The sequence below is a fragment of the Urocampus carinirostris genome, chromosome 8 (assembly GCF_059441175.1).
Source record: "Urocampus carinirostris isolate Australia breed hairy pipefish chromosome 8, RoL_Ucar_1.0, whole genome shotgun sequence".
NCBI classification, from domain to species: Eukaryota; Metazoa; Chordata; class Actinopteri; order Syngnathiformes; family Syngnathidae; genus Urocampus; species Urocampus carinirostris.
This window is the reverse complement of record NC_142356.1, coordinates 35,742,933-35,769,417: the sequence shown is the minus strand read 5'-3', so window position 1 is coordinate 35,769,417 and position 26,485 is coordinate 35,742,933. Positions and strand designations below refer to the sequence as shown.

Here is a 26,485-nt window from a genome sequence, read left to right as displayed (position 1 = left end):
TATAGTATATGGTTGGCTCCCAAATGCAATAGCATGTAAATCGCAGCACAGTGCCATTTTGAACATCCACATATTCTCACAATCCGTTGAACATTTGAGCTCCCCAGTTTACTTATCAATGCTCTTTCTTTGATTGAAAATACAAAATGGATAAAAATGTACATAATATGCCATAAGGGTTAATGTAACAATGATGTCAAAGGAAATAAAAGCAGACCTAAGAGTAACACGTAACAAAAAAAAAAACACGTTCCTGGAATGCTATAACTTTTCTTGGTAACAAGTAATCTAATTAATACAATTTTGTAATTTAACTGTCATCACAACATGGCGCGTTACTTCGATATTTTTCAAAAGCTGATCATCAACTATGATGGCTTTTGTTCTTTGATGGTTCAACAGAATCCTCGAGGCAAACATAAATACATAAATTGCCGTTAAAGAGTGCTGAATTTTGGACTATTTACTGTATTTGTTAAAGTATTTTTGCCATACACCATCCCTGAAAAAAAACAAAATGTCTCGGACATTACCCAGAAAGGGAGAAGGAATGGTCTGAAAAAACAAACAAAAAATGTCTGTGCGAGTTTGCAAGCTCTCAAGATTGTGCAAGCCACAGGTTGGTGTACACGTTTTCTTCTATTTTCTTTATTGTGTGGCTAGTTTTAGGGGGTCGGCTTCAATGTGAGTACAGTACATACAGTAGTTTGAAACTGGATAGCTACCTTTAGTGTAATGTGCTACTTTTGTGTTTCAGTAATCTGGGGGTAACACATTACTTTTTAAATGAAGGAAGTAGTAACTATAACTGATTTTTTTTATTCAGTAAGGCGCCTAACACTGCCCACAAGACAGGATTGTCTCGAAGAACAATTGTGGGTAAGGTTACAGGATTATTTTTGCTGCTTTCCCAATGAGCGCGAGTGACCCCCATCATCCATGAATGGAAGAAGCTTGGAACCACCAGAACTCTTTCTACAGCTCGCCTGCTATTTGAGTGATTGGCCTAGAAGGGTCTAACATGGTCAATCCTCCAAAGCTCCAGTGTTCCTCCGTGAAGAGAGGCCAACCTTCCAGAAGGGGTAACAATGCAATCCAACACGCATGCCCACTTGGTAGAGTGGTCAGACGCTAGCAATTCCTTAGAAAAAGGCACACCATAGCCTGCCTGGGTTTTGCCGTAAGGCATTTGAAGGACTCACAGACCATGAGGACCAAGATTCTCTGGTCTAATGAGAAAGGGTTGAAAACTCTTAGCGTTGATGCCAGACGGAAAAAAGTCACCATTCATCACCAGGCACTGAAGCATAGTGGTGGCAATGCCTGGGTGGATTTTCAGCAGCAGTAACTGAGATACTAGTCAGGCTAGAAGTAAATATAACTGCAACATTTGGATAAAAACCTGCTCCAGATTTCATCTGCCAGCAGGACAGCTCTTTATAGCTAGCCACTCCTTGCACATCTGTTTCTCTGCACTATTGTACTTACAGCGTTATTGTTACAGTGTTATTGTTACTGTTTACCTGACTTGTTTACCTGACTGCCCATTTTGCACATCTGGTTAGCTGCTCCTCTTGCACTATTTGCGCTACTGTAAAATACTATACATAGCCATAATTATTTAGTATATTATTAGTACTCAATACTCCAACTCAATACAACATTTTATTTATATCTGTACATTCAAGGAAACTGTGCGGGTCAGATGTATCGACATTTCGTTCTGTATACACGTGTACTAGAATGACAATAAAGTAGATCTGAATCTGAATCTGAATCTGAATTACCCAAAGCACATCGCCAAAATATTAAAGGAGTGGCTACGTGAATGTCCATGAGTTGCAAAGCCAGAGCTCAGACTTGAATATGATTGAACAAGAGAGATCTGAAATTGCCTGTGCAGTGACGTTTCCCATCCAATATATACATATATATATATATATATATATATATATATATATATATATATATATATATATATATATATATACTCCTCCTTGATCTGCTACCTTATCGTGGTGGAGGAGTTTGTGTGTCCCAATGATCCTAGGAGCTATGTTGTCGGGGGCTTTAAGCCCCTGGTAGGGTCTCCCATGGCAAACAGGTCCTAGGTGAGTGGCCAGATAAAACGCAGATCAGAAGACCCCTAATGATGAGACAAAATTTTGGTCCTCGATTTCCCTCCTGCGGGTTACCGGGGCCCCCTTCTGGAGCCAGGCCTGGAGGTGGGGTCCGCTGGCGAGCGCCTGGTGGCCGGACCCTTACCCACGGGGGCCGGCCGGGCACAGCCCGAAGGGACGACGTGGGACCCTCTTCCCATGGGCTCACCACCTGTAGGAGGGGCCAAAGGGGTCGGGTGCGTAGAGAGCTGGGTAGCAGCCAAGGGAGGGGTCCTTGGCGCGACGATCCCCGGCTACAGAAACTGGCTTTTGGGACATGGAACGTTACCTCTCTGGCAGGGAAGGAGCCCGAGTTGGTGCGTGAGGTTGAGAAATTCCGACTAGATATAGTCGGACTCACCTACGCACGGCTTGGCCTCTGGTACCAGTCCTCTCGAGAGGGGTTGGACTCTCTTCCACTCTGGAGTTGCCCGTGGTGAGAGGCGCAGAGCTGGTGTGGGCATATTAATTGCTCCACGGCTCGGCGCCTGTACGTTGGGGTTCACCCCGGTAGACGAGAGGGTAGCCTCCCTCCGCCTTCGGGTGGGGGGACGGGTCCTGACTGTTGTTTGTGCTTATGCACCAAATAGCAGTTCGGAGTACCCACCCTTCTTGGGGTCCTTAGAGGGTGTGCTTGAGAGCGCGCCCCCTGGGGACTCCCTCGTACTGCTGGGAGACTTCAATGCTCACGTGGGCAATGACAGTGAGACCTGGTGGGGCGTGATTGGGAAGAACGGCCCCCCTGACCTGAACCCGAGTGGTGTTTTGTTATTGGACTTCTGTGCTCGTCATGGTCTGTCCATAATGAACACCATGTTCAGACATAAGGGTGTCCATATGTGCACTTGGCACCAGGACACCCTAGGCCGTAGTTCGATGATCGACTTTGTCATCGTTTCGTCGGACCTGCGGCCGCATGTTCTGGACACTCGGGTGAAGAGAGGGGCGGAGCTGTCAACTGATCACCACCTGGTGGTGAGTTGGCTTCGATGGTGGGGGAAGATGCCGGCCCGACCCGGCAGACCCAAGCGTGTTGTGAGGGTCTGTTGGGAACGGCTGGCAGAATCTCCTGTCAGAAGAAGTTTCAATTCGCACCTCCGACAGAACTTCGCCCATGTCCCGAGGGAGGCGGGGGACATTGAGTCCGAGTGGACCATGTTCCGCGCCTCCATTGTCGAGGCGGCTGATCGGAGCTGTGGCCGTAAGGTAGTCGGTGCCTGCCGCGGCGGCAACCCTCAGACCCGTTGGTGGTCACCGGCGGTGAGGGATGCCGTCAAGCTGAAGAAGGAGTCTTATCGGGCCTTCCTGGCCTGTGGGACTCTGGAAGCAGCTGGCAGGTATCGGCTGGCCAAGCGGAATGCGGCTTTGGCGGTTGCCGAGGCAAAAACTCGGGCATGGGAGGAGTTTGGCGAGGCCATGAAGGCCGACTTCCGAACGGCTTTGAGGAAATTCTGGTCAGCCATCCGACGTCTTAGGGGGAGAAGCGGTGTGCCATCGACACTGTGTATAGTGCCGATGGGGCGCTGCTGACCTCGACCCGGGACGTTGTGAATCGGTGGGCGGAGTACTTCGAAGACCTCCTCAATCCCACCGGCACGTCTTCCTCTGGGGAAGCAGAGCCTAAGGACTCTGGGTTGGGCTCTCGTATCACTGGGGTTGAAGTCACCGAGGTTGTCAAAAAACTCCTCGGTGGCAGGGCCCCGGGGGTCGATGAGATCCGCCCGGACTTCATTAAGGCTCTGGATGTTGTGGGCGTGTCATGGTTGACGCGCCTCTGCAACATCGCGTGGACATCGGGGACAGTGCCTCTGGACTGGCAGACTGGGGTGGTGGTTCCCGTCTTTAAGAAGGGGGACCGGAGAGTGTGTTCCAACTACAGGGGAATCACACTTCTCAGCCTCCCTGGTAAGGTCTATTCAGGGGTACTGGAGAGGAGGGTCCGCCAGGAAGTCGAATCTCGGATTCAGGAGGAACAGTGTGGTTTTCGTCCTGGCCGTGGAACACTGGACCAGCTCTATACGCTCTTCAGGGTCTTTGAGGGTGCATGGGAGTTTGCCTGTCCGGTCTACATGTGTTTTGTGGACTTGGAGAAGGCATTCGACCGTGTTCCTCGGGAGGCCCTGTGGGGGGTGCTTCGGGAGTATGGGGTACCGCACAGTCTTATCCGGGCTGTGCGGTCCCTGTATGCCCGGTGCCAGAGTCTGGTCCGCATTGCCGGCAGTAAGTCGGATTCGTTCCCGGTGAGGGTTGGGCTCCGCCAGGGCTGCCCTTTGTCACCGATTCTGTTCATAACTTTTATGGACAGAATTTCTAGGCGCAGGCTTGGCGGGGATGGAGTCCGGTTTGGGGGCCTCAGCATTGCCTCACTGCTTTTTGCAGATGACGTGGTGCTGTTGGCTTCCTCAGGCCGTGATCTTCAGCTCTCGCTGGAGCGATTCGCAGCCGAGTGTGAAGCGGCCGGGATGGGGATCAGCACCTCCAAGTCCGAGGCCATGGTTCTCAGTCGGAAAAGGGTGGTATGCTCCCTCCGGGTCGGGGAGGAGGTCTTGCCCCAAGTGGAGGAGTTCAAGTATCTTGGGGTCTTGTTCACGAGTGAGGGTAGGATGGAACGGGAGATCGACAGACGGGTCGGTGCAGCGTCTGCCGTCATTCGGACCCTGTACCGGTCTGTCGTGGTGAAGAGGGAGCTGAGCCGAAAGGCAAAGCTCTCGATTTACCGGTCGATCTACGTTCCTACCCTCAACTATGGTCATGAACTTTGGTTCATGACAGAAAGAACTCGATCCCGGATACAAGTGGCCGAAATGAGTTTCCTCCGCAGGGTGGCTGGGTTCTCCCTTAGAGATAAGGTGAGAAGCTCAGTCATCCGGGAGGGACTCGGTGTAGAGCCACTGCTCCTCCGCATTGAGAGGAGCCAGTTGAGGTGGCTTGGGCATCTAATAAGGATGCCTCCTGGACGCCTCCCTCGGGAGGTGTTCCGGGCATGTCCCACCGGCAGGAGGCCCCGGGGGCGGCCCAGGACACGTTGGAGAGACTATGTCTTTCGGCTGGCTTGGGAACGCCTCGGGGTCCCGTCGGATGAGCTGGAGGAGGTGGATGGGGATAGGGACGTCTGAGCTTCCCTTTTAACGCTGCTGCCCCCGCGACCCGACCTCGGATAAGCGGAAGATAATAGATGGATGGATGTATATATATATATATATATATATATATATATATATATATATATATATATATATATATATATATATATATATATATATATATATATGTAACGGATGTAATAATAACTTTTGTTTTATGGAAATTCCTGCTGGAATATGTGTATAGTTTTTGGTTAGTGTCCTGCAATGATGAGTCCAACAGTGCCACCTGCTGGTATGGGGTAGGGTTTGTTTTGGCTTTTGACATGTGACCGGAAGGCGGGGTTTTGTTGGCAGTCTACAGAGCGAGCTGCCAACGGTAAGACACATCCACAAAAAAAGTTAATTTTAAACATTATAACCACAGCTGACAAATCTCTCAACATGCACAGTAATGTGATTGATGTTGTCAAGCTGTTTGGATTTATTTTTGTTTCTGTTGTGCTAAAACGTTCATTCCCCTTATAGAGATCAAAGAGATCAAAGCCAGCAGAGAAGCTAATGTTGTGACTCATTTCATCTGCAGGTAAATTGTATCAGTTTTTATAATCATTATTGTTCTTATTCCTATTTTCTCATATATATAAAAAGGATGATGTTGGTTAAAATTCAGACTAAAGAAAATTATGTTGAATTCATTGTAAAAAAAACACTATACGATCTCTTGTTAAAATAAATGTAAAAATGTATTGTGATATTCTAAAATGTATTTTATGTAAATTGAAAAAAAAGCTATTTGATATGCTTTGGGCAGTCTACAGAGCGAGCTGCCAACGAGATCAAAGAGATCAAAGCCAGCAGAGAAGCTAATGTTGTGACTCATTTCATCTGTGGAAACTGTAATAAAAAAACTTCATCATCCGGTCCAGTGTGAATGTAGATCTTTGGTGCGACAGGTACACCGCGGTTACTATATATATATATATATATATATATATATATATATATATATATATATATATATATATATATATATATATGGCTTATCACTACATCAGCGTTAATGGGGGACTTACAGATTTGCTGGCTCAGCTCTATCAGTTCCATTTCTGTTGGCATGTATCCCATAGTCCTCATGCACTCGCCAAGGTCTTTACAGCTGATAAAGCCATCTTTGTCCTTGTCAAACTCCCTGAATGCCTCCCGCAGCTCTGTAAAACAATGTATGTTAGACATTAATTGGGCTTTTCTGTACCGGTTTGATTAATAAGAGTAATCATACCCTCCATTTCTTCAGGCCGTAGGTCTCTGTCCTGCCAAGTGTAGATTGAGGCCGAATAGTGCACGAAAAGAGGTAAAGAGAGTAGTAAAGCATTTGGAAAATATACACATAACATGTTGTCACTGCTACAAAAATTACGCGTATACATGTCCTAAAAATGCATTGTCACAAATATAAAATACGCACACAAATCGAACTGTATGTGATTATAAATGTTTCCCTCCTCCATCTCATTGCCAAGTGAGACAGAAACCCAAGAATGATCATGACGATTAGAATCGGGTATGTTAGAGGGGGGATTTTCTTTAATGCCTGGAGCTAAATAGTTTTGCTCCCACTCACACACGCACATGCTCATTATATTTATAGGTCCTGAGTTGAATTCCAGCTAATAGCCTCCCTGAGTGGAGTTGACATATTGTCTTGTGTGCCAGAGTCAGTTTTCTCCGGGCGCTGCTTCCTCCCATGTCAAAAAAAAAACATCCATGCTTGATCGATTTGCTTTTCAGATTTGGGTGGGCGTGTTAATATTTACCTACAGTGTACAAATCAATACAGTTAAGGTGGTGCACTTTCAAACACAGAGTACATAAGCACTGAATTTCTCCTAATGCAGATATGCCTAGTATTGTGTACCTGTATACTTAATCTAAGCTGAATTTACAACTATAGAATAAAATACTGGAATCATGAGGTCAGTTTACATGTGCATATTTGGTTGTGTGTCACTAGCAGCAAATGGTAGACAGCGCGTGGGGAGGTGGCGTAGTCTTATACAGGAACAATGAAATCAATGGGGCTAAAGTGAGCACAGAATTAACGGTTGAAGTGTGCTAAATCCTGGTCTTTTTTTTTTTTTTTTAAGTGTTTTACATGTTTGGGAAGGGAGTAGCTCAGGAGGTAAAGCGCTCATCTTGGGATCGAGGGATCCCAGTTCGAATCCCGGCTCGTCCGTGTTACATGTCGAAGTGCAGATCATATCATTTCATTTTTACATACACTATAGGTGGAGAAAAAAGGAAAAGCTTTAGCAGCCTTCTAAATCAGTGGTCGACAACCGTTTCTTTACCACATACCAATTTAGTGTCTGACAATATTCTCACAGTAATAATAATAATAATAATAATAATAATAATAATATTAATAATAATGATAATGATAATTACACTATACGATCTCTTGTTAAAATGGATGTAAAAATGTATTGTGATATTCTAAAATGTATTTTATGTAAATTGAAAAGAAAGCTCTTTGATATGCTTTGGGCAGTCTACAGAGCGAGCTGCCAACGAGATTAAAGTGATCAAAGCCAGCAGAGAAGCTAATGTTATGACTCATTTCATCTGCAGAAACTGTAATAAAAAAACCTCATCATCAAGAAGTAACAAAGCTAACGACCGTGCTTCGGGCCTTGTTACTCTTCATCAGGCTGTGAGTAACTCTGAACTCTCTTCCTGCTGTCCTCCGGCCCTCTGTTTTCTGCTTAATCAATGGAAAACTGCTCTATTTAAATTTAGGGTAGATTTTACACATGTTTTATTCTAAGAATTAAGTATTTTGATATTTTCTTATGCATACTTTTATTTTTCAATCTTGCTGTTAAATGTATTTTGTCTTATTTATTGCATGTTTGCAGGTGAGGAACAGGAAGTAATTTTTTCTGTGCTGTATGTTGTGTCTACAATAAAATAACTACAAAACTAAATATCAAAAAAGGTGCTTGAAAACAGGGACCTATTATATTATTCTTCTTTCTTTCTTATATCATTCTTCTAAAAAAAAAAAAATAGAAATACTACAAAAATACTACTGCAGTAATATTAGACCAGAAACACTATTACATACAACTACAGAAATATTACAAAAATACCCCAAAAACACAAAAATACTATTATTGAAATATGTAAAAATACTACAGAAATACCACGATAGTAATACTAGAATGCAAAAATACTACAACGGAAATATTACGACAGAAATAATACAAAAATATAACTACGCTAATACTACGAAAATACTACAGATATACTACAAAAAGACTATGTAATTACTATAGAAATACAAGAACAGTAATAATATTGTACAAAAAATGTTACTACTGTTGCAACAGAAATACTACAAAAATACTACTCCAAAATATTATCACAGAAAAACTGAATAAAATGTAACTACAGTAAGACTTCAGTACTAAAATACTACTGATACACTACAAATATTTTATTTTGGAAATAATAGAAATTATTATACAAATATTACAAAAATAGAACCACAAGGTTACTGCAAACATATATATATATATATATATATATATATATATATATATATATATATATATATATATATATATATATATATATATATATATATATATATATATATATATATATATATATATATATATATATATATATATATATATATATATATATATATATATTATATATTATATACCACAGCCATATCCCCCTAGTGGGAGGTGGCTAGAGTCATTTCTGACTCTTTTTGGGAGATTGATTCAGAGGAGTGGATTCCCAGCCCCTCGCTCAACCCAACCTAGGTGTTGGGAGTCATTAGGTGACCAAACCCCCCAATTCCAACCCCTGGAGGGTATAATTGCTGAACGCCAAGCAGGGAGGCAACGGGTACCAATGTTTAAGTCTTAGGTATGACTCGACCGTGGCTTGAACCGGCGACCTCCCAGTCTCGGAGCGGGCGCCCTACCATCTAAAAAATACTACCACTGAAATGTTTAGACAGAAAAGCGACAAAAATACTACTATAAAAATAGTATAACAGAAATACTGCAAAAAATGTACTACAGTAATACTAGTAAAATACAAGAGATACACCACAAAGATTCCGTCCTAGAAACAATACAAAAATACTACAGAAATACTACAAAAAATATCACAATCAAAATACTGCTATGGAAATTCTAGAGAAATACTTCAAAAAGAAAACTACAGTAATACACAAATTTAATTCCAAAATACTACAAACATCTGGCTGCAGAAATTCTACAAAATAAAACCCTCGTAACAATACAAATATAAACTGAAATAATAGAAAGATGCTTAAGAAATACAACTACAGCAATCCTACAACTTTAAATAGAGAAATAAGGGACACTGTATATTATTTGTCCTTATTTGTGAACATTTCAAAATCAATTTCATGAAAGGATCTATTTCAAATGAAAAAAAGAAAGGTAACATGTAGATGGATGTCTGCATGTATTTTTTTTCATGATTGAAAAAATGTGTATATGTCTCCCGGATTGGCCCATAGGCCAATTTTTTTCTAACCCAAAGCGGTCCCCGACTCTATAGACCTGATCTGGAGCATCCGATTTAATGTGGATTTCATTGTCATAATGCAACAAATTGTTCTCATGTAATTCTCAGACCACTGCAAATGTCCGCAGTTGCGAGGGCCGTAGCTAAATTTGAGTGATTGAGATGACACAAGGATACAGCTGTTCACGATATGGTTTGCAAGGTTGGAGCCTTACCAGCACGAATAATACCGCCGTTGGATTAAAGGTTGTGGAGGGACCACACAAGGAGATTACAGGCCCAAAATTGTATTACATATCACGAAAGCTTATTGCATTTTCATTTTTCAATCATAAACCAATTTCGTCCGGTTTCATTGAACACACAATATTTCACCTGCACACAATTCGTAGGTGTGCTTTTTGAGTGTTATTTTGATTTTTTTAATTTGTTTTTAGCAGACCAGAGCAAACTGAACAATGCAGAAAAAATGGTCACCTAGTAAAACACATGGATGTAGATAATCATTAAGTGTATGTACAGTATACATGTATATGCATCAGTGTTTCTCAACCAGTGGCTCTGAACGCGAAATGGGATCGCCAACCCGTTTTTGTCCCACCCAAATAATGCTAAGAAAAAAAATGGAAGGTTAATTACACAGTAGATGGCGATCATGCCATGCGCAATCTCTTCTTCCAATTAAGTTAATAGGCGTCGTTTTAATTGTATTAGAGAGGGAGCATATCTCATTTTATTGTGTTTTTGTTTTTTTAATTTCCTTTTACTGCCCATAATAATGCGTACCGAGCTAGTTGAAGATAAGCGGATGGAAAAGTGGAAGAAGTAACAATAACAGTAAAGTCCAAGATGGAAATGATTGTGGAATACAAAAACAATGTACAAGTCTCTGCCATTGACAAACTCCTGTCATGGTTTGCACTTGCAGTCCTTCTCCTTCTCCAAGAGATGTCAGAATTATTCTATTTTACAGTCTAATTCACAATTTCTCTCCCCAGGTGTTTCTAATCAGACAATCAGCCACATCTTCCATAAATACTCCGAGCTCCCACCTCACGTAGCTGATTGGTTTTAATTCCTAAAAACATTCACTTGCCTAGACAACCAACTTCTCCTCCCAAGACTTTCTTTGTCAGTTCCCTCTTTGTTCCAAGATCATCCGCTCCAAGACCTGCCACTCCAACATTCTTCTTAAAGGTATTCTCCAGTCTCCTTTTCAAGACTGTTGCCACCCCATGATTCCGCCTTTAGTCTCCTTCTCAAGCCTTCCTTCTTCGTCGCAAGACCTTCTAATCCGACCTTCTTTTTAAAGTATTCCTAAATCTCCCTTTCAAGATTTTTACCATCCAAAGACCCCCTCAGGTTTCCGTCCTCAGCAGTTCCGGTCCTACACTACCTTCTCTCTAATAAAGTATTTTTTTGTTGTTGTGAAATAAACACCCCCCTTTTGGCATTTGATCACATCCCTTGTTCAATGTCGCCTTGTGTCCTACATTTGGGTCTGTCTGACACCCCCTGACAGCACTAATGTTACGATGCACTATTTTTCATTGTACTTTTCTTATGTTGATTTTTTTTAATTGCATTATTACTACTAAAGGAATTGCTCAACTTGGTCCAGTCTCCTAGCACTACATGTACAGTATGTAGTGAGGTAAATATATTTGCATATTAATCGCATTTTTCTTTTTTCTGTCTTTTTTGCATGTTTATCCTGGACTGTGGGCAGCACGGCGGCGCAGTGGTTAGCGCTTGTGCGGCACAGTTCATGTCATGGGAACCTGTCATGGGTTCAAATCCAGCTCCAGACTTCCTGTGCGGAGTTTGTATGTTCTCCCCGTGCTTGCGTGGGTTTCCTCCGGGCACTCCGGTTTCCTCCCACATTCCAAAAACATGCATTTCAGGTGGATTGGCCGGTCCAAATTGTCCCTAGGTGTGAATGAGCGAGTGAGTTGTCTGTCCCCGTGTGCCCTGCGATTGGCTGGCAACCAGTTCAGGGTGTCCCCTGCCCACTGCCCGGAGATGGCTGGGATGGGCTCCAGCCCCCCCGCGACCCTAATGAGGATAAGCGGTACGGCTGATGAGATGAGATGAGATCCTGGACTGTCATGTCTAACCTTGTTGCAAACAATGTTCATCATATTTGTTATCAATAACATTAAAGACCTATTCTGTTTTTGTGACTGCCTATAGTTTAGTGTAAAAGGGCTTAAAATCAAACAATATTCATTCTTTTTATGCTGATTTTGAATGTACACATCCATGAACTAGACACTGATGGCAATTTGCCGCTAAATGCGATTGTTAGTAGAGGTTTTGCACAATCCCAACATGTTTGTTAGTGTGTTTCAACGCACCCCCTTTTTCACTCGTATTAGAATAAATGCTCATGCGATTAATTAACACTCATACAGAGAGTAATCAAAACAGCCCAGAAGCTCATATACGATACCGGCTTGAGATACCATAGCAGATCCATAAACATTATAAAGGACACTTCTCTCCATGACTTAAAACTATGCAAACATATCTTCTTGCTTGGGTTTTTTTCTTTCTTTGTTGCTGCTGAATTCTGTTGCACTTCTTTTATTGCACTATTCCAGAGTTGGCCAACCCGGTCCTTTAAGGCTGAATGTCGTGCATGTTTTGGAGGTTTCTCTTCGCCAACAAAATTACAACTTGTGGGCAAGCTGTGTGGGAGCTTGATAATGATCCAGGTGGGCCATCCCTGCAATACTCTTTTTTTTATTTGCAAACATTGCATTATCAATAATACCTGGACCAGTTTCTAAGCAATACATTTTAAATATTTTTTTCCGCCTTTTTTTCTGTGGTCATGAAGTGCTTCGAGAGGTTAGTGTCCCGGCACATCAAAAAATCCCTGCCACTCACACTGGACCCCCACCAGTTTGCCTACAGGGCAAACCGCTCCACTGACGACGCCATAAACACAGCACTTCACACCGTGCTGAAACACCTGGACCACCGGGGGAGCTATGTCAGAATGCTCTTTCTGGACTTCAGCTCAGCCTTCAACACCATTATCCCGGAGATCCTGGTGGAGAAACTTGCACACCTAAGACTCTCTCCCTCCATCTGCCACTGGATAATGGACTTCCTCTCCAACCGCCCACAGTCGGTGAAACTCGGTACCCACGTCTCTCCCACCCTAACACTGAACACTGGCTCCCCCCAAGGTTGTGCACTGAGCCCCCTGCTTTTCACCCTATACAGCTCCGACTGCTCACCGACCCACCCCACAAACACTATAATTAAGTTCGCTGACGATACCACCTTGATCAGCCTCATCTCTGAAGGGGACGAGGCGGCATACAGGGATGAGGTGGAGTCACTTTCAACGTGGTGTTCGGAAAACCACCTCATATTGAACACCAAAAAAACAAAAGAACTGATTCTGGATTTCAGAAGGAATGGCAGGAATCCAGCACCACTCACCATAAAAGGAAACTGTGTAGAGAGAGTCCACTCTTTCAAATTTCTGGGTGTGCACATCTCCGACGACCTCTCCTGGTCTGCAAACACCAGAGCGGTGGTAGGGAAGGCCCAGCAGCGACTGCACTTCAGGAAAAATAATCTAAAATCCTTTTACAAAGCCACAGTGGAGAGCATTCTAACATACTGCATCACGGTGTGGTATGCTGGGTGCACAGCAGCAGACAGCAGGACAAGGAACGCAACCTCCACGTGGTGTCCTGTGGACGGCCACATGGCCGACGAATGCGTCTCCCACCCGCTACACGAACGCTTCGGTACAACTACCCAAAGCTGAACGCACAGACCTCATCCGCTTTCGGAGCGGCCACCATCAGCTGCTTCGACGCTGGCAATTCCTCCTCCGCAAGTCGGCCACCGACATCTGTCGACTTTGTGGGGAGAGCGAGGAATCGGCCGAACACCTATGGGTCGATTGCCCCGCCTTCATCGCGGACCGTCAACGATGGGCAGTTGGATCCGAATTCGCGGAACTCGTAACACAACCGAAGCGTTCCATGTCGTTCCTAAAGATCATCTTTAGACGACTTGAAGCGATCTAACAACAACAACAACAGCAGCAGACAGGAAAAAGCTCCAGAGGTTCATCAAAACAGCCCAGAGAATCGTCGGCTGCTCTCTGCCCAGTCTGGAGGACATTGCCTGCTCTCGCTACCTCAGCAGAGCAGAAAACATCATCAAGGACTTTTCTCACCCCGGCCACCACCTCTTCGACCTGCTGCCTTCCGGCAAGCGCTACAGGTCACACAAAGCAAAAACAAACAGACTCAGAGACAGTTTCTTCCCCACAGCCATTACCACCCTAAACAAACACCGCACAAAAAACTGAAAACTGTTGCAAAAAACTACCTCACACGAATGTAAAATGGTACTCACGTACATGCTGTCTGCACTATGTTTGTTCACTGCACTATGTTTGTTCACTGCTCAAAACAGACACCGCACAAAAAAACTGAAAACTCGTGCCAACACTACCTCATACGAATATAATGGTACTCATGTCTATGTTCTTGCACATGTCGACTGCACTACGTTTACTGCTCACCTTGCACAATGTCTGACCATTTCCTTTTTCTGCAGTATGATGTCTATGTTTGCACCAATGCATATGCTGACTATTTTTTTGCACTATGATGACTTTGCACCAAATGCAATATTGCACAACCCTTACGATACCAACGGTATCACGATAACACTGTATGTAACATCCCACATGCCGACATTTCTTGTGTAAATACCATGTAAATTATAACTATAGCCTTATCCCCCTTGTTTTATAACCTTATCTTCTCTCTTCCTTTATCTTCTTGGCTCATACCTCACTGTGAATGTGTAAAACTGGAGTGTCATGCCCAATTTCGTTGTCACAATATGTTAACCCATTTTGTAACAATGACAATAAAGGTATATTCTATTCTATTCTATTCTAGTTGCGTACAAAGTTTTAACAATGTTGATATTAATGACAATAAATACAATCCAATTGATGAACCAGAATTTAAATTCCTTAATAGTAGTAATTTATGTCATTTAAAATGACTTTTTTCTGTACATAAATCACCTGGTTGAGACTATACGAGGAAAAGTGGTTTAAAATGAAAGAATGTCAATTTACATTTAAATATTAATAAAACTTTTGTATCTAATACAATCTATTTATAGAAGTAATAGGTCTTGCGAGCTGTAATTTCCTTTTCAGCAGGTGAAAATGGCATTACTGACCATAAACTGGTTTTCGAAAAAAGGCTTAAAACTGTTTGATTTGGAAAAGTTGCACTTAATCTGTCCTATTTTTTAAATCACCAAATAATTAGTATTGATACCATATAATACGTTTGTCCAAACAATTGTTAACTAGCGACTTGTTAATTAAAACGTTTATTCCTTGCAATAGTGGCTTGGTTCTTTTTACAAATTTCTCATGTCATAATGGCCTCACAAACATCTGAAGAATTTGTAGGAACCATTAACAAAAAATACTGAATTTAAAAGGACATTTTACACAATAATGGCCTGATATTACATTAGTAGAGCCATTACCACATAATAAGTTTGAAAGTAGATATCACATGCCAAAAGTCAAATTATAGATTTCTTAAAAGTAAAGGAAAATGTCTTCCTAACCCCAATGCATAAAACAAAAACAAAAAACAAATAAAGATTCAGTAATGCCAACGATATTTTCCAAGTTGCCCTTTCTTTGAAACAGCCACACAAATATGGACAAAAAAATGATATATACATATCTATATATCTATCTTTCTATCTATCTATCTATCTATCTATCTATCTATCTATCTATCTATCTATCTATCTATCTATCTATCTATCTATCTATCTATCTATCTATCTATCTATCTATCTATCTATCTATCTATCTATCTATCTATCTATCTATCTATCTATCTATCTATCTATCTATCTATCTATCTATCTATCTATCTATCTCTATATATATATACATATATATATATACTGTATATATATACTGTATATATATATGCATATTTTGTTGTCTATTTCTCTATTTTGTCGTGTATTTTGCTATTTGTCATGGATTTTGTCATTTATTTTGCCACATATTTTCGAAGTTATTTTGCCAAGTATTCCGTCCCGACAGAATGTTACTCAAGTAAGGAGTAGGACCAGTTTTTAGTTTTTTACCTGTTGGTTGATCAGTGATAAACCAATCAGGTACAAGTGAAAAGCTCAGCATGTGTGACTCTCCCCCTCAATTATAACATTTTGCTGTGACAAAAGACACAAAAATTACATGACAAAATAAACGACAAAATACACAACAAAAATATTCAACAAAATCCACATAAAATACCAAAATAAAAAAATGACGAAATGGATGAACAAATTAACACATTCCCTTTTTCCATTTATCTATATGGCATTCATTGTTTTCTTATTAGTACAGTTAGTTACACATATGGTAGGATTGGTCTTCCATACATGAATAACATAATACACGTTGTAAAATATTACCAACATATTCTTTATGAGACCTTTTATAAAACGCCTCCGACATTCAAGGCTTTTTTCATGTCCCAATGGACCATAACTCAGTAAATTGCACGTAATCTGTGACTACACTACCTCTCTAATGCTTTCTTTCAATTAGTGCTGCAAGCCTGTTATTGATCTCTATGATGTAAATCTTGCGTAGAGGTTCATTTTTATGCCTCCAGAGAAGATGTGTGCAGAAGTCATACATCCATGGTTCATGGACACCTTAACTGCTAGAGTTGTAGGGGCAGCACGTTCTGTGGTGTCTTTTGAGCAAGTACAGACTGGCCTCTCCATGATGTTCTTTTGGGTAGGGGTTTGCTCCCTGACATGTAACGGATGAGTACTGGTTTTCCAGATGCCAGTAGCGGGGGAGGATTCCTCATCTGACTCAGATACAGCACCCTTATCATCTAGTCACCGGTGTTTTTTGGTGTACAGCATCATCCGGCTCTTCAATGAGGAGCTGGACCACACCATTAACTGGCAGCGGCGTGTGACAAAACTCATACTGGGGAAAACTAATAAGTTCCGAAATAATGAGTGACTATTACATCGTACAATACATGTTGCATCTCTTGTGGCCTTCATATTTTTGTTTAAAAACTAACGTGGTGGCAATGACGTTACGTCCTTTGCTTTTGTGACATATTCTTTACTTTTTTGACATATTAATGGCTCTTTGTCCCATACAGGAATTTGCATTTTGGACATTTTCCTATCCATATTCGAATTATTTATGTATTCAAACAAATACATTCACGGCTCATGGATCACTCTTTAAAAATCACACTTAACAGTATAACTGTGACGCCCCACACACATTATAAAGAGGTAGAGAAGAAAAATGACTTTGTGCTTCTGATTGGTTGGTTGGATCCCTTAACCACTAGGGTTGTAGGGGCACCATTTCCTGTGGTGTGTCTTGGGCAAGTACAGCCTGTTCGTGCCCATCCCTATCCAAGCCAACATTTTCTATAAAAAGATCAAAATGAATTCTACTGAAGAACATAAATGCTTAAAATCTTTTTACCGGGTACTGTTGGCTCATTTAATATTATAGAAAGTGACAATTGAGTATTAGTTTCAATGGGGCCAATAACTGCTATTGTATGTCAACTAAAATGAAACACCTAAGTCATACATACGAGTTGTAAAATAAAAATACATACAAGTTGGCTGTGAGCGAAGCCCCGTTTGAGGAAGACACAAGCGGGCCCCACAATGTTGTGCAACATATTGCAGTTCTTAACCAGGGCGCAGAGCGGCTCGTCAAACTCCGAATCGCTTCTTCTTTCCTCTTCTTCTTCCGTATCCATTTCGGCCCCTTCCTTGGGCCCCCTGAGCACGGCCGGGGCCAGCGGGGACACACTTTGTCTGACGGGAGATAGCCCCTTAAGAGAGGGGACTCCATTAATATAATGAACTAATGCAACTGGGAAAGATGCATGGCTACCTTTCTGCAAGTTATTTTAGTTTAGTTTTAGCCAATTTATTAAAGGGACACAGTGTAAGATTTGACCACTAGAACTATATGTCGCTGTATGGTGTGGTGCAACTGAAAACAAGTGCGACAAAGCACAAGAGAGAATACAAACTACGAAGACTCAAAGTGACCAAACAATCATGTCAGCTCCTTCAAGGTGAGCCAGACGTTATGTCAAATAAATGCAAATTTCTGTGCCTGCGAGTATTTGAAAAAAAAATCACGTTTATATAATATTTCCTGTTTTTTCACTTCTTTTTTTCCAAACAAATGTGTGTTGTTTATTGATAAATTAATTTTTTTTAACCACTAGAATGTGCTAAATAGTACACAATGTCCCTCTCATTTTAATACTGAATATGATTTTTTATTTGAACATGTTATCAATATGACAAAACATTATCATAACATAATAATAATAAGTTTTTGAATTCCTGTATATGGATTCTAAATATCAATCTAATTAAACTTCAAGTCAAATAAAAATTTTGGGGGGGGAATTTCTCATTTTCTATTGAACGAGTTCGAAATATGTTATTGCTAACTAATTAAGAAATATGAAGACTCCTGTATATCTATTTAAAATTCTAAATTGATTAAACTTTGATAAAGTTTAGAATATTTCATCTAGAATTTCACATTTTACTAGGGTTATAAATCACTTATGATTATGTACCTAATTATAAAATATGAGCATAGATAATTTGACATTCATTATTGAATAAGTTAGAAATGTGTTACAACTTAATTACAATATAAGAACATTCCTGTATATGCAAGATCCTTACCTTACTTTTTGCACTATTTTTTCTAGAAGTCTTGTTGATATTTCCCATAACCACCGTCCCCCTTGTCCTCAGTCCTTCCTCAAAAGTCACTTTGAAGTTCAAATTCCAACAAGGTTTTACATCCTGCGCATACAATTGTTCCTTAAAACCGACGAAGCACACTTCTCTTGTGCGAAATGCTACAATCCAGATTTCTGATGGTGCCAATAAGGCCAATGTATCCCCATGGTGCTGTATCTGATATCAAACTCAGATAATGGTCCCTATTAGATGGAATATTTGAAACGAAAAGGGTAAAAATTGTTAGTGGTCTGTGAAGAGTGATAGGTCACTATTGAAGGGTTTGGCCATATCTGGGCTAAGAGAACCTGCAATCTCTGATTGCATGACATGAACATCTCTCTCTCATCTCCTATCTCTCACTTTCTCTCTTTCACTCTCTCTCTTTCACTCTTTCTCTCTCTCACACACAAACACATTTGCTCAATCTATCCGTCACCCCTCTCTATCGCGAGTGATCTCTTGAATTTGGACCAACTTAATCTAATCCATCCCACCTACTTTCCCAGCTCTACACGACTCTCGGACTTCATGTTTATAGTCTCCAAATGAGGATGCTGGCACAAGTCGGCTTGACCACGAGAGCCGTCGAGAGGGGGGTTGGGAGGGTTGTGGGCAGAATCACGGATGGGGAGTTGTCTGCCAGTTTAATCCCCGGCGTTTCAGATTAGAGTTATGTTGGACATGAGAGCAAATGCCTGATTTTATTTCCTCTTTCAAACAAGCAACATGCAATTGTAAGACTCGGACATTATGACAAATCAAATGTAGAAGGACAAATAGAATTCGTTTTTTTTTCGTTTTCTCTTTTACAAACGAGGCATGTGTTCACCAAAATATGTCCTAAATGTAGGGCACGTGCTAGGACTGGTACCAAAAACTAGACTAATCCCTTTATCCGTAATGAAGCATGATTGACTGTAAAATGCCCAATTATCTGTTATGTACTTCACACCAACAATCTGTGACGGACAAAAGCAGAGCCTAACACATCCCACTGACCACCAGTCACAGGGTGGATACATGTGTAGGAATTAAACCATCAGTTAGCCTTTCATAATATTTTATAGAATGTGGTGTTGACATTATACCAACAATGAAAATAGAGAGAGTGGATTTCTGCGTTAAGGCTTCAGCCACTTTCTTGAATGACAAAGTAGATTTGGATAGTCTGCTGTGTGGTAAGGTTAAAAAATACTCAGATCCAAAGCAATTAAACCTGCAAAATTTCTGTGATGTATCATCCTGACCAATGTCAAGGGGTACATTAACATGCAGGTAAAAATCCAATTGCCAATATTTCGATTATGCAAAGCCATGTAAATGTGCACAGATATCCAGTTAAGGCAGAGGTGGGCTACCCGTCCCTAAGGGCTGCATGTCCTGCGTGGTTTTAGCCAGTTTTTCTTCTTCAATTCAGATTATTCCAATACCCAGCATTGTTAACAAGTTCCTGTATCACCGGAGATACAGAATTCGATTGCGATAGTTGGGTAAGTCCTTTCATTTTCCGTTTACTTGTGTGTATATATATATATATATATATATATATATATATATATATATATATATATATATATATATATATATATATATATATATATATATATATATATATGTGCATTTGAGCAATCCAATTCCCTGTGCGGACGAAGGATATATTCATGCCACAAACCACTGTGGGACTAATAGTTGGTTGCTTGCTAGATTGGTTGGATCCCTTAACCACGTTGTTGGGGTACTATTTCCTGTGGCGTGTCTTAGGCAAGTACAGCCTGGTAGGGCCCATTTCTCCCCTGGCCAACATGTGTTACAGAGAGAATTTTATTTACACAACCTCTGGTTTACTTGCAAAAAAACCTCATGTGTATTGGTTAATTTCTCCAAAACATTTTCATTTTATTTTCTACTCTGGCAGCATAAATGTCTATAGATAGTGGACACAGTCATATCCATCTATATATATATTGTATTTGAACATACTAGCCTATCTAGTTAACCCACGAGGTGCAGCAAATGGAGCTCACTTTTGGAGCACGGAGGAAACAAACTTGGTACTTTAGTAAATTTGGTGATTGACATGACTGAAATCTTCCTTTATTCGATCTTTACAAGCACACATGTAATCGTAATTTTCACAAATGCTATCTATACAATGCGTTGGTCTGTCTCTAGGCATGTAAACTATCATTCACATTGGTTCAAAATTGATTTCTGATCCTAGCCAGACTATTGAAAACTGAAATCATTTACATGTCAAGAGACAAACAAACAACCCCATATAAATTGCGTTTGCGAGTATTCCAAATAATTACAATGGGCATAATCCCGTTACTTCCTTTTTCACAAACCCACTTCCCCTTGTTTATCTTTTTCCTTCCCCTTTCACTCCTATTGTGGGGGCATGGGAACAATTCTTCTTGGAGTTATTTTTTCTACCTACCACCTAGTCACTTCGAAATTGCTTTGTTGTGACGTAACATGTAACATATTTTTATTTCTTTTTAACATTGTTTTCCCTTTTTCTTTTAGCTTCACTCATTTCAAAACAAGATTGGAACTGGTTTCATTCAACAGTAAATGCTAGTGTTCAACAATACTTAAAATGAATAAGTTTACCGCCAGCTGTTACATCTATTATTCACCTCTATGGGTTTCCTGTCTGCTTGATCCAGCTAGGGGTCAAAGATGCGCAGAATGGCGGGAGTATTATTAAGAAATATACGGAACATCACAAAAACTCTAACAAAACATAAAAACAAAAAAGGGGCAATGATGGTATCATGTATAATCTCAGAGCTCAGAAAAAAAAAGTTTATTGCAAGACACCAGTACTGCGCTTCAGTCTTTTTTAATCTTTGCCATGTTTGCCATAATCACCCTTTTCTGCGCATTTGTGCCTTTCACGTTTTTTTTTTCATTCTGTAAAATTTTACATTCCATAACAAAACACAAAATTAAAACAACTAATTGGGTAATTCCCCTGCAATTGCTTTCAACTCTGGTAATGCCGAGCAGGCATGGCTACGTAGCACCTGAGGCTCTCCTGACCTCACGTCATGAAAACGGGCGAGTCACTCACTTCAGACTTACTCTAAACTATGCGGAGGATATGGACTTTCTTACCCTCATCTTGAACACACTTTGCTCGAGTAAAGGTTAACATTTAGCGGTCCGAGGAGTAATCTGTGCATGAGTTTTCTTTAGCAATAAAACCTAGGGGGACTTGAGTCCCATAATTGGTTGAAATCTAGAACATGTTGAAGGTCCAAAATTGTCAAAGTGAAAATTAAAGTTATCACAAATGGGAGGGCTAGATTTATACAATCTGAGCGTAAAAACATTCCACGCATATTGTAAATCTTTTCTATTTAGTATACTGGTGATCTTAAATTTACGAGCTAGTTTGGTGCCCTAAGATGGTGATGTCACCCAAATTTCAGCATAAATCACGTATACTGTTAACATTTGAACGTAAAAGCATTTGGGTAATAAACAACAGAAAATGAGACCATAAATAGACTGATCATTTATTTGGGTCGAATTAATTCAACGTAATAAAAAAAGCATTTACCGTACTTTCTTTTTTGGATGAAACGACTCTTTGAAATAACGCTTTTCTAAAGAACATAACTGAGTTTCGGAAATGTTAAGGATCTTTGAACATGTTTCAAATACGTTTTAAATTGTTTTGACACCGTCCAAAAAACATTAACTTCAAAGAATGTGTGGCATTTATTGATTTATTTTGATCACATGATAAGTGATTTTCATTGGGTAATGTGTGGCATCGAGATCAGTACAACATCAAACAGAATCTGGTGACAAATAAGGAGTCAAAAACATACTACGAGACCAGCTTTCGACTTGTTGCATTACCAAAACTTCGCCGAAAGAGTGCAGCAGAGCTAATCTTTTAGAATGCTGCGAAGCAAGGGCTCAACTCAAGCTGCAGTACAAACTGGCCAACAGTCATTCATGAGGTCATACATTGAGAGATGCAGGAGAAGACAGCAACATGTTGAAAGATGAAATCCCTTTGATTTTCTCCGACATCCAATTCGTTATTTGACTCTCACACCTTTCGAAGTACACATATTTTATATTTCTTTCTTTTCTTTGGTTAAACCTGGAACCTGGATGTGCACATTACAGTAGATGATATGGGACAAGGATGACTTAAATGCACATTGTCTCAGTTATATAATAGTATACATGCCTTAGCTGGCTGATCCAGCTGGTCAATCATCAGATTAACATGGCTAGGACATAGAATGGGCTTCCCTACATTGTACATTTTCACACACAATCATTTGATGTTCATATTGGAGCATTTTAAACACTATGATGACAATGATGTTGATAAAAGTAATAACAGTATTAATAGCAGTAGTAATAATAATAACAATAATAATAATAACAACAATAATAACAACAATAACAACAATAACAATAATAACAATAATAACAACAACAACAACAACAACAACAACAGGGTTGGTAAGTAACGAAAAACATGTAACAGTGTTACGTAATTAGGATACAAAAACGTCATTGCATTCTGTTATCGTTCCAGAGAAAAAGACGGAATCAAATTACAGGTACATTGAGTTAAAATAAGAATTACTTTGCAGGTTAAAATATTACTCAAAACTACATTTATATAATGTGTGATAGACTAATTGTGATAGTTTCAATCACTGACACTCGTGGGACAGAGGGGATCTAAGGCAGGCACATAGGAGTAATGCCTTTATATCATCCGCATGTGGCTCTCGGCCAATAAGAATGCAGCTCTTTGCTTCATCAGATTTTCTATTTACTGTCGCTCTCTGCCTTGTTTCATGTTTAGTTTTTTGGTGTGTATTGAGGGTGGACACTTTCCTTGAAATCAACACAAGGACAATACTTGTATTGTAAGGAGAGGAGTGTGTTATGGGAAATAATGTTTTTAATTGTGTGTGTTTGTGTGTGTCTGTCATGGCAGGTGTAACAGAGTTGAAATTTGATTGTTTTGAGTGTTTTTTTGAATTCTCACAAAATCTGTGTTTTTGTTGTATTACTGTTAATATTCCGGTACCTCAATCAGTTGTTAAGTCATGGGCGTCTGCGACTGTTTTTTTCGTTTGGCACTTTATGGGCTTCAGCGCTTGCCGTAGCTTAAGTGAGTTTGTAAGCGTTGAAGGTAAGATGTGCCCAATATCAGTTGGATAAAAAAAAATGCATATTTTGCTAGACATTTGAGCTGCTTTCGAAATTATTTTTGTATATAAAGATATATAAGTTGATCTAAATGATCTATATTTAAAAAGCACTAAATAAGAAGTTAAGCAATACAGCTTGAAATGAAGATGCAACGTGTTTTGATGCAAACACGCCACGAGGTGCGGCCTGTTGAGTGATGACCCGTTCTTTTGTATCTTTAATATTTTAGATAATTGCAGTGGTGAACAGAGGCCCCTGACTTTTGTATTGTTTTGTTTATTGAATGCAGGTACGTGTGAAAGTTATGTTCATTGTTATTATCGAAGTTTCATTATTAATGTGCTCGCATGTTGTCTGCTTGCCGTAGCTTAAGTGAGTTTGTAAGCGTTGAAGGCAATAAACCCAGAGATTGTGAAACCTTGTGTCGTGCATGAAAGAGGGTCGCTACACAGGTCAGTGCGTGGTGTAGCTATTTGACACTCACAGTTAAAAATGTCGGCTCCTTGTGTCAAACTTGTTCGCCACCCCTGCTTTATATGTTGCGCAAATTATACAGACGACTACCTTAAACACTGTTTTGCAGGTAAAATAACAGCTCTTGGTCTGTATATTTTATCTTCAATGTAGCACTTATTTTGTTGAATTGAGCCTGCTGTTTTGTGAGGGCAGCAGCGTATTGATGCATTCAGGGACATTTACTGAATAAGATTAATTGTTTTCTTTTGTTGTTTTGCAGGCAATTGGTGTTCAAAATCACTATACTATCACTGTACTGTTAAATTGTGAAACTGTTTTACTTAGCGTAGTTAATCTGAATATCTTTGATAGGTTTGGTATCCCCACTTCAAACCAGTAAAATTTGTCTATTTTTGCGCAATAAACTATACAATGTGGTTAAAATGTAAGCACTTTTTTTTGTAGGACTGCAAACCACTACCTGACCTTGGTTTATTCCAATTTTTTACATTGTTCTTCTATTTTAAACAAAATTTAATAATTTACTTATATTATATTTATTCTGCCTTTTTTCCGACATATTTGGTAGTGGAGTATTCCAAAAGTAATTGAAAGTAATCAACTTACACAACTGCAATGTTAAGATATTCTGATTACATTACTGTTTACATTTTTTTCAATAGGTAACTAGTAACTGCATCAGATTAAATTTTTAACGCAACCTTTCCTAACACAAATAATAAATATAATAATAATAATAATAATAATAATAATAATAATAATGATATAATTCTACATAACACAAGAAACAACTGTGTTATAGAAAACATTACTATAATTTCCGACCATCTTTGTCGCATTCATAGTTGTCTACTTCAGTGCATTTTATAAAACTAGACTTGAAGGAATCTAATTACATAGCCACTTAAAGGTAGCAACAATTGTAAAAAGAATTTTAAAGCTGGAATGTAAATGATTTGGATTTATTCTAATTTATATGTTGATTCTGTCTATACCTGATTGCAAAACATTGCACTGAACCAAAACCATGAAGCAAAAAAAAAAAGGAAAAAACAAGAACTTGAATATCCCCTCCACTAAATACTTACTGACATTAGTAATAAGTAATCTTAATTGTAGCATCGGACAAAAGCATGCTAATGGCTAATGGCCAAAGACCGATATGATCTGCAATCTCAGTGTGTTTAAATTGAGGCTTTAAGGCACCCGTAAATTCTTGTGGGAGGAGGATGAGCATGGTTTTAGCACACTGCATGCATTACGAACCATCATACATTTGGGCCTGATGTACGACATCATCTTGAACCTGCTGCATGGGTCAAGATTTTAAGGCAGGAAGCTGTCAACAGGACCTTCTGTTATCACCTGTATTTCAAGTTGATGATGCCTCTGTATTGTCCGTTGATGCCATTGACTGCCTATCCACTCTTACCCAGAGTAGAATTGGACTAGTTTATCTCGATCAATTATTGGAATATATGACATTTACAAGCCGCCAAACTGAAGCAGTAAATGGTGTTTGCCCAGAATCATGTGTCCAAAGACAGCTCAAATCTTTACGTCTCCAACTGTCAGAAAAAAAAGTGGTGGGAATGATGCAAGATCGGCTGTCGTTTTTTTCTCACTCACAGCTCCACTCTAATCCCCGTCAGATCTCAATCAATTGCTTCTGCCTTTCTTACCAAATGACATCCGTTATACTATCATCCTATAGCCCCCACCACAGCCTCCGTCATCTTTGTCATTTGTTGTCGAGATTAAGGGCGTAGTTTTAGAATGGACAGAAGGGATGTGTCCCCATCAATATTGATCAATAATTACTCTTCTTCACTTAAAAAATGTACTTCGTCCCCTCCAGTGCCCATACCAAATGTCTGCCCTTGGTCAAGATAAACCATAATTTGTTTTGATAAACAACACATTAAAAAAATAATAAATAAATCCCAAATCACCATGCAATGTTGCCTCGTCACTAAATTCAAATTACTTTTCAGAAATAAAGTTGCCGTGAGTACTAGCTTCAAAAACTAAAAATGATCGGTTCAAATGTAACTATTGAAAATCTCAAAAATTGCAATAATGAATAAATTAATTCATACATTTTAAATTCATTCGTCTTCT

The 26,485-nt window shown here is 39.9% G+C and overlaps 1 protein-coding gene across 3 annotated transcripts in view; it reads right to left on the bottom strand.

Moving 5' to 3' along the window:
- cabp2a (calcium binding protein 2a) overlaps positions 1-26,485 on the bottom strand; it is a 35,737-nt gene that overhangs the window by 4,987 nt on the left and 4,265 nt on the right. Inside the window, exons 1-4 of one of the 3 annotated variants that reach the window (XM_088342517.1) lie at positions 18,623-19,096; positions 17,521-17,742; positions 6,525-6,555; positions 6,319-6,453 (exon numbers count right to left, since the gene is read on the bottom strand). In XM_088342517.1, the coding sequence (XP_088198643.1) occupies positions 6,319-6,453; positions 6,525-6,555; positions 17,521-17,742; positions 18,623-18,670 (436 nt within the window). In that variant the 5' untranslated portion in view covers positions 18,671-19,096. Of the gene's footprint in view, positions 1-6,318; positions 6,454-6,524; positions 6,556-17,520; positions 17,743-18,622; positions 19,097-26,485 lie in introns of those variants that run through there. The other 2 variants (XM_088342519.1, XM_088342518.1) reach the window with 2 other exon arrangements.